This window comes from Vulpes lagopus, chromosome 24, assembly GCF_018345385.1.
Source record: "Vulpes lagopus strain Blue_001 chromosome 24, ASM1834538v1, whole genome shotgun sequence".
In the NCBI taxonomy this organism is placed as follows: domain Eukaryota; kingdom Metazoa; phylum Chordata; class Mammalia; order Carnivora; family Canidae; genus Vulpes; species Vulpes lagopus.
In genome coordinates this window covers 30,254,118-30,274,079 of record NC_054847.1, presented here as the reverse complement: position 1 = coordinate 30,274,079, position 19,962 = coordinate 30,254,118, and the positions used below count along the sequence as shown (strand labels likewise).

General features: G+C 35.9%; 1 protein-coding gene across 1 annotated transcript in view; it reads right to left on the bottom strand.

Moving 5' to 3' along the window:
• Positions 1-19,962, bottom strand: part of EPC2 (enhancer of polycomb homolog 2) — a 121,043-nt gene that overhangs the window by 59,549 nt on the left and 41,532 nt on the right. The window contains exon 2 of the mRNA XM_041739659.1: positions 10,909-11,068. Within this exon, the coding sequence (XP_041595593.1) occupies positions 10,909-11,068 (160 nt within the window). The remainder of the gene's footprint in view (positions 1-10,908; positions 11,069-19,962) is intronic.

The window sequence follows — 19,962 nt, the reverse complement described above, 5'->3', positions numbered from 1 at the left end:
TATTAACTAAGCCCCTACTTTCATACATCTTCAAGTTTCCCAAGTGTTTAACTTCTGGAAACTGTTTGCCAATATCCAATCCCTTTAATTCAGACAACAAAGTTAAGACTGAGGTACAAGTACACCTTGTTTGTAAAGGGTCTTCCTTTCAACGTATTAACAAGAGCACTTTTTAAGAATGCCATTTATTTACAAACTCACTGGTGTTATATCTTCTTCCAACTGTGCATTTCCTTTCTTATACAACTTTCCAAAATTACTTTTATTAATCCAATGAATCCAGTAACAAACACTAATGACTGTATCTCAAGTACACATATATGATAGGCTCCCTTCTAAATCAGAATAGATATCAATGCCATATAGCATCAAGAAGTATATGCAAAGGTACCCCAGACAAAGGAGCAAGAGCACAGAAATGGAATATGCTTAACTACAAAGAAACATAAATTACCAATAGTGAGTCTGGATAGACTTCAACTAGCAGAATAAGGATTCAGAACTATATATCCATGGAAGTTGTATGCACATATGTAAAATGTATATATATATATTTTTAAGTAGAGTTGAATAGTTTTATTACAAGTCTTAGATCAGCAATGCTACTGTATCATCTAAATCTCAGTTAAATGGGACCTAGTACACACTGAAGTGAACTCTGACTAGGTGGTAGACTTATGTACTAGGAAGCAGTTTAAATAAAACATTTTCCTAGAATCCCAAATATACTTCTTAATCCAAAAGAAGTCCAGGGATCCGAGAAAGGCTCTGAAGGCTCTCTTTTATATGAGTATCATCAAAGCATCTAAATCAGTATTTCTCAAACTTTAGCATTCACCAGAATCTTCTGGATGACTTCTTAAATCACAGATTACTTAGCTAGACCACCAGTATCTGACCAAGTCTATCTAGAGAAGGGCTTATTAATTTGCATTTTTAACAAGTTCTCAAGTGATGAGAAGCAACATTTTGAAAACCTCTGATCTAAACCTAAATCATTGCTCTTAAAGATAATAAACTTTATTTACGCCTAATTTGAAATATGCTGAATTTTTACAATTTGTACATTTTTAAGGTCCTCAGGGTTCAAATAACTTTCAAAGATAGATAATGACAACTTAGTGTATCTCAAAGTTCAAAAGCAACATCTCCGCCTCTGCTTGGAGCTCTCCAAGGTTCTGAGAGCCTCCAAGCCTAGCATTTCTCAATTGTGTACCAAGAGACCACGAATGTAGATATAGCCAGGACTCTTTTATTCCCCCAAGATTATCTATTTTATACAGAGAGAGCACCCGTGCAAGAGTAGAGGGAGGGGCACAGGGAGAGGAAAAGAGTAGCAGACCCTTGCTAAGCATGGAGCCCAATGTGGGCGCTCGATCTCAGAACTCAGAGATCAAGACCTGAGCCAAAACCAAGAGTGGGACACCTAATGATCTGAGCCACCCAGGGGCCCCTGGCCAGGACTCTTGACTTTCATTCTCCAAGATTTCCGACAACTATTTAAGACTCAGCCAGAGACCTTACTTATATTCCCTACCCAGTGTACAAATAAAGTGAAGTACAGAAGAATCCAAGATGACTTCTGATCCAAATCTCTCTGACAAAAAAAAAAAAAAAAAAAAAAAATCCACTCCAGATTTATAATGTAATGAGGATTATTTTAAGCCTTTGGCTGGCTAGTCTACTAATAACTACATCCCTCTCCCACTCTGAAGAATTCGCATTTTATATAAATAACAAGTATTACTGGCCAAAATTAGTAGCAAAGACAACAACCATGGGAACCATAAACCATTAGAATGGGTAAGCGGATTCTTTGAATCTTTCAGGGAAACTTTCATCTTTAGAGTGGGTCTCCAGCCTAATGATATTAGACAAGAGCTAAAGGATGTAATGGTAATTTAAAATTAAAAAGTCAAGTATATAAAGATAATGATGCTTTTATTCCCCCTCTAATTATGTTTTTTCTTAGCCATCTCTCTTCTCCTTCAGACTCTTCCTCTCTTGTTTTCTAACAACTCAATAGGTAACTGGGCAAAGGACTAACAATTCAGGAGATAAAAATGCTAATGGCTCCTAAAAAAGTAAGAAAAAGACTTAACCACATTCATAAGGAATACATTAAAACTATACCAAGAGAAATTAAAGTCTGGGTTTTGGTCAATAACTATGTCCCAATATTGGTTTCTTAGGTCTGACACAGTAATGTGTGATGGTAATATTAGAGAAAATTGAAACCAGAAGTGAGGTATAAAGGAACACTCTACTACCTTTGCAACTTTTCTATAAATCTTAAGTTTTTCCAAAATAAAAGGTTTATTTAAAAGAATAATACACTAAGGTATATCATCTCTCACCTATTAGAATGTAAAAAATTTTTAAATCCAAAAGCAGTCTTTTGATAAGGCTATGAGGAAGTAAGTACTATCACACATTGCTAGTGGAAGTGCAAAGTGGTATAACTCCTATAGAGAGCAATTTGGCAATTTCTGTAAGAAAAAGATACAATCGCACCTTTATGAAATTCTGTATATTCAAGTTATTCACTTAGATACTATTCGTAATAAAAAAAGACTGGAAACAATCCAAGTTCCCTTCTATAGGAAAATGGATAATAATCTGGCACATCCAAACACAAAGGACTATTATGCAACAGTAAAAAAGAAATGAGAACATGTTCTACATGCTGTTATGGGGGGGGATAATTTCCCGACTATACTCTTAATAAAGAAAAGGAAAAGAAAAAAAAGTCAAAGTGCCAAAAAGTACATATAGTATGTTAAATTTTGTGTAAGAGGGGATATAAAAATATAAATTCCTATGTGGCTTTATTTGCATAACAAAACCCTAAAAGAACACATAGCCTAATAAAAGTGCTTTCTTATAAGGGAAGGGTGAGGGCAGCCTGGGTGGCTCAGTGGTTTAGCGCCTGCTTTCACCCCAGGCCGTGATCCTGGAGACCTGGTATCAAGTCCTACATCGGGCTCCCTGCATGGAGCCTGCTTCTCCCTCTGCCTGTGTCTCTGCCTCTCTTTCTCCCTGAGTCTCTCATTAATAAATAAAATCTTTAAAAAAAAAAAAAAAAATAAGGGAAGGGCGACTGGAACCTGTTTTTTACATACTTTTTGGTTTTCTTTTCATACTTTTTATTTTGAAATCATCTGAATGCATTACCTATTAAAAATAAAATCTATTACTTTGTGAAAACAATTTTGTGTTTTAAAAAATATTCTGGGTCAGTGATCTCCATGTACTACCTGAGATTCTTCCCTACTTTCTGTTCAGACCTCCTATCTTTCTCATTCACTCTCAATGAATCGAATCATTCAGTAACACAGAATGGGGGCAAAAGCCTCACTTAAGATATCTGGGTGCAGTCAGTATCTTCGCTTAACCAGTATAAACTAATTCTACAACTATATATGTGCAAAAATATACATGCTATTAATACCTAATAGCATAAAATAATAAATAAGTCACAGAACAGAGAGCCTGGGTGATTTGGCTGATGAAGCGTCTGACTTGGGCTTTGGTCATGATCTCTCTTATTTTACTAATAACAAACCCACAAATAATCTGGGTCTAAAACTCCTTGTTAATTAAAGTGTAATGAGGGGCACTAATTAGAGTGTAATAAGAGTGCTGAGCCAGGTGCAGGGCTTGATCCCATGACCCAAGAGAGAGATCCTATCTCTATTGCCTAAAAGAAGAATGGATGTTTAAATGACTGAGCCACTCTAGTGCCCCACAAAGGAGATGCTTAAGCCAATGATGAGAAGCAAGTATTTTCGAACAAGGTCCAATTTAGAGGGAAAAGGAAGGCTTTACTTAACCTTCACAGGGAGAAGGGGGTCCTATAACTCTGATTATTAACTATCAAAGAATGTGAGAAAAAAATATTTTAATCACTAAAATACTATCTTGGATTATTTAAAAAACACCATCATGGAGGCTTTTATTTCTTCATCTTTTACATAACTTCTATTTCCCATTTTAGCCTTTTCTGAAAAACCATGAGAAGTACTATTTACTGATTTTTTTTCTTAAACAGAAACAAAAAAAACCTACTTGATCAAGGTCCTATGAAGTCCAATCCATTCTACCCAAAGCAAACTTTGCCCACTGTAACATTTAGTTGGGAGATTAAAATCACTAACTGCCACACTGTCCTTTCCCAACTTGGACCTCCTTCCATGAAAGTTGTAGGACTGTCTTCAGAGTTCCTCACTACCCTAAGCAAAACTGAAAAATGTGCTTTTATACTTGTTTAGATTACTCTCATGGTTCCCTTTTCTTCAAGCTTTTCTCTCTTCCTGGCATCTTCTTCATCCCCATGCACAGTGCTCTTCCATTCATCAATCAACCCTGACAGGCCAAACCAGCAAAGTGTCATAACAAGTGTTTGTATCTGCCTTTCACATCCAGGATTTCCTTTTCTATTGACAACAACCATCCTCCATCCTGCAATTTATCCATCACACACACACAAAACAAATGAAAAAAGGAATTCTTTACTCCCGTTGTTGATTCTATCATCAGCCACATTTGAACAGAAATGTATTTGTTTAATGTGTATCAGTATTTGCATCTTAGAATGATAAGCTATGACTGAAAAACTATACCAGAGTTAAACAGGCACACTCTAGAGCCAGAGGGCCTGGTTCAAATTCTGACTCTTCCACTTGCTAGCTGCATTACTCTGACTCTTTATGAAATATTTCTTTAAAAGGGGAGTAAGAACACTGGCTGCCTTGTAAGATTCCTTTAAGGCATAACTGACTTTATACATGTAAAACACGAACAGGACCTGGGCATGGCAATCAGTAAATGCTATTTTACTATGCCTTTTACCCGTAACTGTGGAAAGAAAAGTTTAGTCTTCAATTAAAACTGTCAGGAAATATGCATGTAAGAAAATATTTTTATAGGTAGGCAGCCCATTAAATTGTATTACGGAGTAAGATGGGAAGGAAATTTAGTCTCTTAAGGTAGATAGGAAGACATACAAAATGCTAAAAGGTGCCAAGGGCAGTGCGGTGCCACTGAAGAATCTTCCATGGAGATACTAGCTGCTAGGTGAATATGCTGAAAGCCTGTTTCTGGTAACCCCTATTAACAAAACCAGGTGTGCTGGGTTACATCACAGTATCTTCTTTGTGTGGCCCCACAGGAGAGTTCTAAACACTTCAGTGCCAGGAAACCTGTACTGAAATATGCACCTTAAAGCCAATCTTACTTTTCTGCTTTTGTCTATTAATTGCATCATGCCTAAAATATGTACTATTACACATCAGACTTAATCTCTTACTGTAGTGTCTTTGTTTTCTTCTCAATTTCTTTAACCACGCTCTTTAGTCTATGATGTATTTTACTCAGTCACTCCAATTTTTTAATAGTGGGCATAAATAAATACATAAAGGCCCAAAAGGCCGACACTCTCTTTGTACTCCGACTTCTTTTTCAAATCTCTCTAGTCAGACCACCAAATGATTATTTTACTTTTCCCCCCAAACACCTGGTATTACTTTAACACTTTCTGACTTTTGGATTTCCTCCTCTTTCCTGTATTCATAGCTACTCAGGTACTGCTCTACCATTTCAGCCTTCACACCCACACTAACAGCTTTACCCAAGAATAGGAGGCTCAGCATAATCCTGAGAAGTGAGGAAGATCCTTAGGGCCAGCTGATCTGAACATGAGTTGCCGTCAGGGTCTAGCCTGACTCACTGTCCCTGTTTATCATGCCTTCAAATCATCCCAGTGTGGAATCTAGCTTCACCTGGAATGTGTTCTCCACAAATCTGATACACTCTACTTCTGTATTCATGGCACCGTTTTTTTCTAATATTTATTTTAGTAAATGTGTGATTCATTTCATCACATGCTCAATTCACCTATTAATATACACCCAATAACATTTTTACAAAAAGTGATGTTCTTAGAATGCATCCTTTTTCAAACCAAGGAGTTTTACTGTATAAACAAAGCAATACTCTTCATTTGGGATCTTTTCCAATGCTTGCCAATCAAAACATGGTTGTCCCACCACCGTAAAGGGTCAATTATCATCATTTTTGTTAATGAGAATAGCAACGGCCATTGCAAGGATAGTGAGACTTAAGTTAGATATTAGGCCAGCATCTATCTCACTCCTACTGAAAACCCAGTGGAATATACTGGTTCACTTTACGTTGAATAAGTTTCTTTTTTTCCCAATGTTGATTTGACAATGGTCAGCTTTATCAGACTGAGGAAGCCACCCTCACGTGTACTGACATGTTATAGTATTATAGAGGCAAAGATCGGCACTTTCCCAAGGCTTTATTATCTTTGTTGCCGACACAAATAGCAGAAGTCAATCTCCTTTCAGTAAGTTCCTCTCCCTGCCTGTCAGATAACAAGGAGGCTACTTCCTACCTATCTGTCCTCCTAAACTCTCCTTTCTTTCAGCCAAGAAGCAGGGTGAGATGGTCTGCTGATCTGTGTTTGTAGGTGTGTAATGCAGTGAGAAGAGGAAGAGACCTTTCCTTTCAAAAAAAAAGATAAGGAGTCCTAGTTTCCAGAACCATTTAGGGGAATTCAAAACCAGATTCAAATTAACTTCAGAACACTTCGAAAACAATATTGAAACAGTATCTCAAGTTCCTTCATGTTATAAAATTCTGAGATAATTAATGTCAACTGTATAATATTATATTATATAAAAGGGGTAATGGAAGGTCAAAATAAGGAACTTATTACAATGTAATCAAAGTCATATTCTCAAGGAGAAAAATTTGGGTTCTGAATTTGATGAAGTTCTTAAATTCCAAGAGGAATGAAGGAATTATAACATCTGGGTTGAGGTACCCAAAGTAAACTTGTTGTAACAGTAAGTAAAAAGGGAGGCAGCATCCTATGCAGGTGTCATCCAACTGACCAGTGTGGAGAATTAGCCAAATGAGGAACACTTTGGAGTATCTTACGTCATCAAAAACTCTATGCCTCCAAGATGCTTCCAACTTGGAAAGAATACCCCAATGTTTCTGATTTAAAGAAGTTCCTCAGACTACCAGCACAGGCCACTATGGAGAACTAGTACTGAAAGAGATGGGAAGAAACAATGGTGCCTCATCCATACCAAGACTGGAATCACTCTACTCCCAACTCCTGGCATATATGAGTTTTGTCCTAAAATGACACTGTTGTAAATAAAAAGCTCACTTTTCATTTCCAACTTGGATCCACAAAGGTCCTCAATTTCACTGTACATATCAATTTTGTTACTTTTGATTCTGTGTACAATTCTGTTATTTTGATTCCTACAAGATCAGTATCTCAAAAATGCCATAGTGTGTATACTTTTATCTTTAATCACCCACTGATTCACTCATTTATTTATTCAGCAAATATTAAACTGCATACACCCACATGCTAGGTGCAACTGGGCAGTGACAATAAAAGGAAAAATATGTCCCTGCTCTCAATGACTGCTATAGCCTAGTGAGAAAACAAAGGGCAGACAATCACAACCAAAGGTGGTTAATGCCACAATGACAGTATGCACGTGACATGGGAGGGCTTGAGGTAAACAGTGCCAAGAATTTTGCTTAGAGAAGGCTGTTATATGTAATCCTGAAGATGAGATAGAGAACAAGTTATATGCTAACAAGAGAGGACAGAAGTAAAGAGGTATGTGAAAGTGTGAAGGTATGAGAAAATATGGCATAAGTCAGAGTGCTGCAAGGAGAGCTCATTATTTCATAGCTGAAAGTGCAAAGGCTTAGAGGAATTGGAAAAAGAAAATTGTATTGAGGCTGTATTCTAGGACTGCATGGTGCATGAGGTGAAACTGTGCTGCTGAGGATCCTACCATCTAGAGAAGGAAACAGACCTTTACTTCCAACAGACTCAGTAAGGTTGGTGTCCTAGTGGAAGAACCCACAGAGAACCACAGCTGGATAGTCACAAAGAAGGGCCTTAAAGTACAACACTAAAATTTTATCCGATAGACAACAGAGAAGCTTTGAACAACTCTAAATGGACAATAATCACATTAGCAACAGTGTAGACCAATAAAGAAGCTTCTGCCAAAGCCCAGGCAAACAATGTGATGGACCTGAACTAGTCCACCCTACTGTGGCAATTGTACGTCTTTTTCGAGCCAGGCAAATAGGGATACTTTGAAATCTATTATGTAAAGAACAAAAGGAAAAAGCCAGAGCAATATTTTCTGGAATTCTTATACTTAAGGACTCAAGAAAGAAGTTATGTCACAAAATATTTAAAAGACTTGCCCTGAGGGGTGCCTAGCTAGCTCAGTCAGAAGAGCATGTGACTTTTGAATACAGGTTTGTGAATTTAAATTCCACATTGGGTATAGAGATTACTAAATATAAATAAACTTAAAAAAAAAAAAAGCTCTTCCTTGAAAAAAAATCTCTATGATAACATGAATTTAAGTTTTAGTAGAGACAAGTTTAAGGCCAGTAATAAGCACACAGGTAATGAAATGTGGAATATCAATTTGATAAAAAAATTAATAGGCATTGAAAACGACAATCACAGACTATAGTAAAATCTGAGAAACTTATAACGTACATAGAAAAAACAATACTTGTATGTACAGAATACTGTGTATAGTATGTAGAATAGCTACTTTGACTAAAAGAAAATGAAAGTTAAAATGTTATTTTTATTCTATCTTCCACAGTTACACAAAGAAATTATATTTAAAAGCCAACATAAGATTAATGTTTTTTGTATCTAATGGGTCTGACCCAGGTGGGTTACACCCAATTTCTTCCTTCTTGGTTTTGTAGAGTGGTTTTTACATATGGTCCTGATGTCTAGCTACACTGTTATTAAAAATACAAAGACAACAACGACAGACACTTTGGCTTGAAAAATCTTTAAAATTCCTATTACGAACAGCTATCTCCTTCCCGATACAAAGACAAAGCAAATTCAGGAAGATAAAGGGCTCAAAGTCAAAGAACACAGAGGGGAAAAAAAAATCACATAAATAATTTCTGCATCGTATTTCTCTCAAAATTCAAAGAATCTCTGGAAAATGGTTCTGATATCTAAGAGCCTTTTAAAAGTCATTTAAAAACAATTCAGTCAACACACATGCCATTTATTGTGCGTCTATAAGCCATGAGCTTTCATCTAAAGACACAAAGAGAAAATAAAACATAAGTCTCTGCCCCAGGAGCTCATAGTTTAAAAGGAGAAAGAGAACGGTTAATAAAGTATGGTGAGTCCTCTAATAGAGATATATACAACGAAAACAAGATAAGTAAAAATCAGAGGTCAAATGAACAAGGTCAGGATAAGCTTCTTAGGGGAGTTTTAGGTCTTAAATGAGTTACAGGACAGGAAAAAGGACTTGAATAGCACATGCAAGGAAGTGTAGAACGTGAAACAACCAGGCAAATGTGAGTAATTTACCTTAGTTTCTATACTAAAGAGAGTGAGGGGAAAAACAACTGGAAATGAGGTTAACAGAGTAGACAGGGGAAAAAAAATCACAAAGGGTCTTCTGTTCAAACTAGAGATTTTGGCTGTTATGAATTTCGTCAAATCTAAACTGTCATCAGTTACAAGGTGCATCATGACTTTATATGTACTGTAAGAAAGAAAAAAAAACTACTTCTGCTGGAGTCTATTAAGAAGTTTAATAGAATATTCCTGCATAAAGATACACTACTAAGTAGTAACAACCTCAGCTTAAGATAAAGAAATAAACCAACTATGCAGAAAGAACAGCAAGGAACTTCATTTCTCAACTCTATGTGAAAGATGGAGGGGAAAATCTCCCCCTGAGAACTGAACTCTAGGTAGGTCTAAAGCTTAAACTAAAGCTTTTAGTACAGACTAAAAACAAGTAAACAACAAACACTTTAAAGTGGTCTCCAGTTGGAAGTATCCCTAAGTGCTTAGCAAAAATAAGTTTTCTTTAGATAAAATAGACCTGAATTCAGAACAGCAATTTAATATGCAATCTCATTCCAAAGATGATCAATAAAAAATGTGCATCTTAGAACTGATAGAAAAGTCAGTCTTATAGTCAGTCTTAAATCCAGAGAGGTTTCATAATTACCTGGGGAACTTTTTAAAAATACTTATTGCCAGGCCACATACCTCAGAAAGGCAGACCTAAACCAGAGCCCTGGAATCTCAATTTTAACTAAATTAGCCAAGGCTTTTTCTTACACAATCAGACAAGATACCAAAACATGAGCATCTGTCTGACCCATCCTTTGAAAGCTTCTCTCATAGACTGTAAAGAAGAGCATGATTTTAAGCCAGAGAATAATTAGATCAGATTGACACTTCAGGAAGACCACTCTGGTGCCAGTGGACTTTGTGGAGAAGATACATTAGAAGAGGGTAAGTAAGGAAAGGCAATAGAAGAGTAGTAAATAAAGTAAGACATTAGTGAAACAGTTTTAAGAAAAGAGATGGTTGTTATTTAAATAGCAATAGGGAGAAAAATAAGAGAGTATCAAGGAGGCAGAAATAGAATTTTATAAAAATTAGATGTAGAGGGGTAGAATCTAATTCTAAAAAATTTCTGAAGATTCACCCCAATCAGCATCATAATAGCCACTAGGCCTTTAAAAATAAATCTTAAATTTGAGTACAGTAATCCACCAACTTTTAGATGTATAATAATATAAGTGCTACACAAAATTCTATACTACATAAAGATCAAATGTTCCAAATGCAACTAACACTCAAAATGATTTCCAAGTTCAGATGTTAAGCACAGAGAGATTTTATTCCGTAATGTTTTACATTTCTATGAATCAGTGTATATGCACTGAAAAATTAAAATCTCTTTGGGCATAAAAGAGAGAAAGGATTTTCACTGATTGATAAATTTAAATTACAAACAGAAAACAATGAATCAACAAACTTACGCTGAATATGAATGAACTGTTTTGGCTGTTTAAACTCTCCTTTGTACAAGCGATTGTAATAGTTGACGTTGCTCTCTGCCTCAGGAACTGGAATGACCATGCTCTCTTTTTTTTCTCTAAACACTTGCTGTGCTGAAATAGCTCGCTGTAAATGATGTTCCTGGAAAATGTAAAGTAGGCAACATAAGTCGTTTTAATAATGTTAATTCAATGCATAATGCTATTTTTAAATTTACTTTATTTAATAACTGCAAGGTGATTTAAGAATTATAGATTCTTCAGCATAGAACTATAGAAAACATTGCCAATGATGTCTCTTAATACTTGTGCTCATCCTGTTATCATCTTAGGTGTTTATAATTTTATTACGCAGAATTTTCTTTAAAGATTAAATATACATATATTCCCAAACTAGAATTTAACATATCAATTAAAAGAAAACTGATCCCTTGTTTGCTAAATTAACAGGTGTTTGTCAACCAGTACCAGGATACAGGAAAATATGCAAATGACAGAAAAAGTATTTGTGTCACAGGTTTTAATTATCTTCTGCAATTACACACCTGAAACTTCAAAGGTAAAAAATTTTGAGTAACTGAAAAAAAAAAAAAAAAGTTCAACAGACTGTATTACTATCACAGCAAGAAATATTTTTAAACTAAGGTTAAACAAAAGTTCCTATCAAAAATACGTCCTGATTCTAGTAATTTTCATGGTCTCCACCACTTAATGCCTACTTTCTCCCTTGGCCCACAAGGGATCATTCTCAACAAAGTACTTTTACTTTGTGGAAGGCAAATTAGGTCATGTCACTCCCCAATAGATCCTCTTCATATTCAGATCAAAGATTAAAATGATCATTGACTTATAAGGCTTTATTCCTCTAACCTTAGCTTCTACCTCTCCCTACCCATCCTTTATTGTAGCCACACTGCCTTTCCTTAAAGTTCCTAAATATCCAAAAAGATTGTTCTTGAAATTCCCTCAAGTCTCACCTTATCAGAGAGACATTCTGTAATTTACCTAAGAGATAAAAGAGTACTGGCTAAGAATTTATTAATGTCATTCTTTCAATACTATTTCAGGGCATCTAGTAGGTATCAGATACTACTCCTGTTACTGAGAATTATAAGAATGAATGAGAGACTCTGCTATTAAGGAATTTAGCTAGTAGAAGAGAGATACCTAATTATGCAATCATGTTTGGACTTGACAAGCATCTCTCTTCTCAATTAGTCAAACCACTGTCTAAGGAGGATAGAGAAAGATATCCAAAGAAAATAAAATCTAAACTAAAACTTTCAGGATCAACAGAGATTTAGCAAGGCAAAAGCCAAAAAACCCCACAAAAAAACAAAACCAAAACAACCACAATCGAGGCAGAGAAAAAAAATGTTCAAAATAGGCAAAAGCTCAGACACATTCAATAAAAGGCAAGCAGGTGAGATAAAAGACGGGTGGGTGCTAGCTTAGATTTGAGAGTTTCTCCATTTCCAATACCAGGAAGAAGTATGTTTTTCTTCATAGGATAGGATCCCAATTTGGAGCACTAAATACCCACCCCATACAAATATTACTATTAGTTTAGAATCTTTAGTAATAAAAACTTCTGAGTTAACTAAAAAATTGTGAGAGGATCAAATACACCCACAGAGAGCATCAAGAAATTAGGAAAGCCAGGCTCTGAAAGAGCAATTGCTAGCATTATTTAAGCCTATACTCTTACTACTTGCTGACATTTCACCCCTCTGGTCAAACAAAGTGATACAATATGAAAAGCCACCTTGCATTTATATAATGTTTCATAGTTCTCAGAGTATATCCATTATCACATGCTTATTAACTCCTCAAAATCTGGGGACAAGAATAGATATTATAACATCAATGAGACTCAAGAAACAAAGGATTTGCTCTTAGTTATGGTATAAACACAGGAGAATCAAATTTCAGCACTCTGAATTGAGTGTTATTTGACTATTTCATCTTTACTAAAATGGGCTGTTAAAAATAAAAAACCAGGAAAGGGGGATCCCTGGGTGACTCAGCGGTTTAGTGCCTGCCTTTGGCCGTGGGCGCAATCCTGGAGTCCCGGGATCGAGTCCCACGTCGGGCTCCCGGCATGGAGCCTGCTTCTCCCTCCTCCTGTGTCTCTGCGCCTCTCTCTCTCTCTCTCTCTCTCTCTCTCGCTATCATGAATAATTAAAAAATAAATAAATAAAAATAAAAAGCAGCCTGAAAATTAAAAAACAAAAAACAAAAACCAAAAAAAAAACAGGAAAGCCTGGGTGGCTCAGTCAGTTAAGCATCTGCCTTTGGCTCAGGTCATGGACCCAGGGTCCTGGGATGCAGCTCTGCATTAGAGCCTCCCTTCTCAGCAAGGAATCTGCTTCTCCTTCTCCCTCTATCCCTCTCCTCCACTTGTGCTCTCTTTCACTCTTTCTCAAATAAATTCTCTTAAAAATAAAATTTAAAAAATAAAAAACCATGTACTTGTAATGCTAATATTCTAGAAAAATGGGTGACAAAGAGGAAACTGAGCTAACTGGTAGCACATTTTTGATCTGAAGAGATTCTTTTGATATACAATGGACTTTCTTTTCTAAGTACAAAACGTTTTTAGGTATTATCCAATTATTGAAATACATCTTTAATAGATGAAGACTTAATATTTTAATTTTACATGTGAGGAAATTTAAAAATAGATCATAGATGACTCTCTTCTTAACACAGCTGGCAGATGACAGAGCTGCAGCCAGAAACTAAGGAGCCAGATCATGACACACTCCCCCATTTTAATTTACAGACCAAATTTAGCTCTAAAATAAATCCTCAGCTATCATTTCCCTCCCCATACTATCAGACTCTCAATCTAAAAACTGAGAAAAAAAAATCAACAGTGACATGACTGCTAGAGGCCTGTGCTTCATTTTTTTTTTTTTTTTTGAGGCCTGTGCTTCATACAGTAACAAACGCCAGTGACAAACATACAAAATCTTGGAACTAGGTACCAGAGTTTTCATTTGTCTTTATTGAGGCAAAGGACTGGTAGGAATAATGATGATTCCTTGTTACATGCTGCATTACCATTAGTAAAGCTACTTGGTTTTTAAAAGTGTATTAAAAACCAAGTGCTACTTGATTTCTTTTCCATTAGGAAGGCATTCTTTTGACCCACCAACTTCATTAGGAAATTCATCAAAGGCAACATAACAAATGGGCAACAATGACTAAATAAAATACTTCTCACGGCACTGTTTATAACATCAAAAAAACCCATAAAGTCTAAGTGGCAATACAGAGTTAGATATATAAATCATGTTTTATACATAAAATGGAACTCTTAGGTAGTAGTAAAAAACAACACAATGCAGACCTTTCTTAACCTGAAAAGATGTTAGAATATATTTTTGAGGTAAGGGACAGGTGGGTGGATGCTGGCTTAGATGTATAAATATAACACATATAAATAACATGTATAAATATAAATGAATATAAGTGTAGAGAAAATAGACTAGAAGAATATAGAATAGAATATACCACAAAATATTTTTTAGGTGCGCCATGTATTTTTCTGTGTGTCTGCTCTCTCATATTTTCCAAATTTTCTATAATAAATCTGTATTATTTTCACAAGTTTAAAAAGTGGTATAAAAGTTTTTCATCTTGGGCAGCCCTGGTGGTGCAGCGGTTTAGTGCCGCCTGCAGCCCAGGGTGTGATCCTGGAGACCCAGGATCAGGTCCCACATCAGGCTCCTTGCATGGATGGAGCCTGCTTCTCCTTCTGCCTGTGTCTCAGCCTCTCTCTCTCTCTCTCTCTGTCTGTCTCTCATGAATAAATAAATAAAATCTTTAAAAAAAAAAAAAAGGTTTTCATCTTAAATAGACTCACCACCAAAATACACAAAGTCACTTCCTATGACTCTTACATTCTGAAATATCCTTTTGAAACGTACTGTAGTATACCTAAATATTTTTTGGTGTTTTCCTAGATATTTACATATCTCTGTGCCTTCTGTTTTTCCTGGCAATATATGAGAAACTGTTAAAAGCAAACTAAAAGAAACTAAATAACTTATGGCTTTTAGTCATATGTAAGTACCAAGCACAACCATGCAACGTGCAGGGCAGAATTTTTTTTCTTTTGGAGATGGGTAAACTAATAAGGTTCTCTGGCCACACTGGAGGAAATCAGCAGTGCTGCAATCTGAACCCTTGTTTGTATGTCTCTTTTCTATCTTGCCAAGCTCATGCCCCAACTTGCTGGGTATCAGAATCTATCAATTAAGAAAGGCTACATTAAAAATATATATACACACACACACACACCTCAAAAATTATTTATTGGTTTTTTAAAAATTCACATGCAAAACCCCCAGTTAGAGACAGCAGACTAAATGCCTACATTTATCTACTTCACCATCTTACAATAGTAAATTTACCAATAAAGGATTAAGAAATTTATAAAGCCACAGGAACAAAGAGAATGAGAGATGAACCATCAGCACAAACAAACCAGTGTAGCAAAACTCTGGGAGATCAAAATCAAAAGATGAAGTTTTGAATCCCTGCAGAGAAGGAAAAGATAAAAACTGAGTTCATCTGTCCTGCAGAAAACAAGGTAATGGGGATTTTGAAATACTAGCTATAAACAGCCAAAATGAGACAAGCCCTTTTTTGCCTATTCCTCAAAAGCAGATCATTTTACAGAGACAGAAGAGGGCACCATAGAACTAGTAAAATTGTGAGCCACCCTTAACCTACAGAAGTGAAGATAACCTAGAAGTCTATCATTAAAATTTTTTTTATCATTAAAATTTTTTAAAAGATTCAATTATATCTATAATAATAAATTCTCTCCACTCTGCACTTCAAGAAAAACACAACAAATGAACTTAATGCCCCAAAGAAACCTTCAGAGATATGAAAACACACACACATACACACACACACACACACACACACAAACTAAGATCAGAAAGGAAGGATTTGGGAAAAAAATGGAAAGAACTCAGGAAAAAAGGAAAAAGACAATTATCTCAGAGATGAAGACTGAAATTACTAGTAGCCAAGTGCAAATATACTCCAACAAAAACATGTCACATCAAGGTTTTTAAATGACCAAGAGAATGAAAATGACATAAAGTAAAATGAATAAAAAAAGATGGCAAGGTCAGCCCCGTGGCCCAGCAATTTAGCGCCTCCTTCAGCCTAGGGTGTGATCCTGGAAACCGGGGATCAGGTCCTACTTGGGCTCTCTGCGTGGAGCCTACTTCTCCCCTCTGCCTGTCTCTGCCTCTTTCTCTCTCTGTGTCTGCCATGAATGAATAAATAAAATCTTAAAAAAAAAAAAAAAAAGATGGCAAGATGTAAAACAAAGAAGGAATGACATCCATATAATTGGAGTCCCTGAGAAAGAGAAACAAAACAATCCAACAAAACAAATATTCAAAACAACAACCCCCCAAAATACCTGGAAATAATAGATTTGAGTCTACGTATCAAAAAGAAGCCCATAAAGGAGCAAGATAGCACACAAAAAACCCACCACCACAGGCACAATCTGACAATGCTCAGTGCAGTAAGGAGAAAACACTCTGCTCACAGCTTCTCTCTAGGGAAGAAAAGAGAAAAGTAGAATGTACATCCAACATTCCAGCTTTTTGGGAAACCGCCCAAGGGACTAACTTCTGTTTCAGCTAACTCAGAGGGCTGACTGAATCAGCCAGCATTCTTTGGATGCCTACGGAACAAAAGAGAACTCAGTCTCCTTGATGCACCAAAGAAGTTATAGCACTGCAGAGAGACACCAGATGGAGCAAAAGATTACAAACTCCTGGAAAACTAGTAATACTCTTTAATTAGGGAATTACGTGCACATGCCCAGAGAAGATGCAACTCTTCCAGATTTCCCTGCTTGTGCTACTAGAAAAGGTCTTCTGGATATGAAGCCAATTCATAACTGACTAAGAGAGGTGACTGTTTTTTAAAAACACACAAATTAGGGGCACCTAGCTGGCTCAGTCAGAAGAATGACTCTTGATCTTGGGAGTCATGGATTCGAGCCCCACCTAGGTGTCGAGATTACTAAAAAATAAGTAAATAAATAAATAAATTTTTAAAATAAAATGCACAAATGAAAACAAAAAAACAAGATGCATGAAGAAACAGCTCATGAAGAAATGTAGCTCAAAGAAACAAATCTCCCAAAAGTAACCCTAAAGAAATGGAGACCTGTGAATTATTTAACAAAGTTTAAAATAATATCTTTACAAAGTTCAATGTGTTACAAAAAAAAAAAAAAACAACCATAAATAGCTAACTGAAATCAAGGAAGCTGAAACATGAACAAAATGAACAAAATGAGAACACCAAGGAAGATAAAGGAATTATCAGAAAGAACTAAGCAGAAATTCTGGAGCTGAAGAGTACAGTAACTAATTGAAAGATCCACCAGAGGGATTCAACAGCATGCTTCACCAAGCAGAGGAAAAATTAGTGAGATCAAAGAGAAACCATTTGAAATTATTTAGTCAGAGGAACAAAAAGGAGGGAAAAATGAAGAAAACCTAAGAGATTTATATGACACTATTGACAGATCCATATAAACATTATGGAAGCCCCAGAAAGAAAAAAGAGAAAGGAGCAGAGTACTTGTTTTAAGAAATAATGGCTGAAAATTAAATATGAGGAAAGAAGTGGACATCCAAATTCAAAAAGCTCAAATAACATCAACAAAGATAAACTCAAAAAAAAAAAAAAGAAAAGAAAAAGAAAAAGAAAGAAACAAAGATAAACTCAAGGAAGCCCACACTAAGACACATTGTAATCAAACTATCAACAGTCAAGGACAAAGAATCTTGAAAGTAGCAAGGGAAAAGCAAACCATTATGTATATGGGAACACTTATAAAATTATCAACAATTTCTCATCAGAAATACAAGCCAGAAAGGAGTGGGCCGATAAATTCAATGCACAGAAAGAAAAAAACTGCCAACCAAGATACTGTATCTGGAAAACCTGTCCTTCAAAAATGACAAAGGAATAAAGATCTACCCAGATAAAAGATGAGGGAATTCATCTCTATTACACCTGTCTTATAAGAATTGCTAAAAGGAGTCCCTTCAAGTTGAAACAAAAAGACACTATACAGCAGACAGCAACACAAAAACATTCAAAAACATAAAACTCTCTGGTAAAGGTATACATATAGACAAATACAGAATCTTGGAATACGGTAATGGTGGTACATAAGTCATTTTTGATTCTGGTATAGAACTAAATGGTAAGGGACACCTGGGTAGCTCTGTGGTTGAGGGTCTGCCTTTGGCTCAGGGCATGATCCCCAGGTTCTGGGATCAAGTCCCACATCAGGCTCCCCATGGGGAGCCTGCTTCTCCCTCTGCCTAAGTCTCTGTGTAATTAATTAATTAATTAGTAACATCAATAATGTAAAACAAAGAAAGAGATGTAAACAATTTAAGCTTTTCTCTGGAACTGAGTTTACCAGTTAAAAGAAACTGTTAAATGACATTTTCATTTGTCTCAGTATTTTATAAGTTCCCTTGTGATTTCTTTTTTGACCTGCTGGTTGTTTAAAAGTGTGATGTTTGGTTTACACATATTCGTGAATTTTATAGTTTTCCTTTTGCTGATTTCTAGTTTCATTCCACTGTGGTTGGAAAAGACACTTGGTATGATTTCATCCTTCTTAAATTTGATAAAAAGTTGTTTTGTGGCCTAATGTAATCTATCCTGGAGAATGTTCTGTGTGTGCTTGAGAAAATGTATTCTGTTTTTTTTTTTTTTTTTTTAAGATTTTATTTATTTATTCATGAGAGACACACAGAGAGGCAGAGACAGGCAGAGGAAGAAGCAGGCTCCATGCAGAGAGCCCGACATGGAACTCAATCCTGGGTCTCCAGGATCAGGCCCTGGGCTGACGGCGGTACTAAACCACTGAGCCACCCAGCTGCCCATATTCTGCTATTGTTGGGTGAAATGTTCTGTATATGTCAACCTCTTGCCAAATTATTGAGAAGGAAAAACTTCCATATTCATTTAACAAAACCAGTATTACCCTGATACCAGAATCAGCCAAATACTACAAGGAGGGATGGGAAAAATGGATTAAGGTGGTCAAAAAGTACAAACTTCCAGTTACAATTTTAATATGTTCTGGGGATCTAACATACAGCATGGTGGCTATAGTTAAAAATACTATACTGTATACTTAAAAATTGCTGAGAGTAACTCTTAAAAGTTCTCCAAAAAAGTTCACAGATTTTAACAACAGCCCTACTATAAGATCTGGCAATCCCACTTTTATGTACATACCCCAAAGAACTGAAAACAGGATTTAGAAGAGATATTTGCATATCCATGTTCTCCACAGCGTTATTCGCAACAACCAGTGATGGAAGGAACCCAAATGCTTATTGACAAATGAAGGTATACACAAAATGTGGTATATACATATAATGGAATATTATTAGTCAGCCTTAAAATGAAGGCAATTGTGACATATGCTCTAACATAGATGAACCTTGAGAGCTTTATCCTAAGTGAAATAAGCCAGTCCTGGTCACAAAAAGACAAATCCTTTGTGATTTCACTTATAGGATACCTAAAGTAGTCAAATTCTTTATTTTTTTCAAAGATTTTACTTTTAAGTAATCTCTACACCCAATGTGAGGCTTGATCTCACAACCCTGAGATCACGACTTGCATGTTCTACTGACTAAGCCAACCAGGTGCCCTCTAAAGTAGTCGAATTCTTAAAAATAGAGAGCAGAGTGGTGGTTGTCAGGGACTACATGAGCAGGAAAAAAACTGCTGTTCAGTGGGTAGAGTTGCAATGTTCTAAGATGAAAAAGTGCTAAATATCTGTGGCATAATACTGTGCATAGTTAAAACTACTGTACCCTTAAAAATGGCTCAGGTAGCAACCTTTTTTTTTTTCTTTTGCAAACTTTAGGTTATGAAGTCTTCACTACAGCAATAAACAAAAAGCTTATCAAGTACCTGGCAAAAGTAATCTAAAACAACAACCAATTC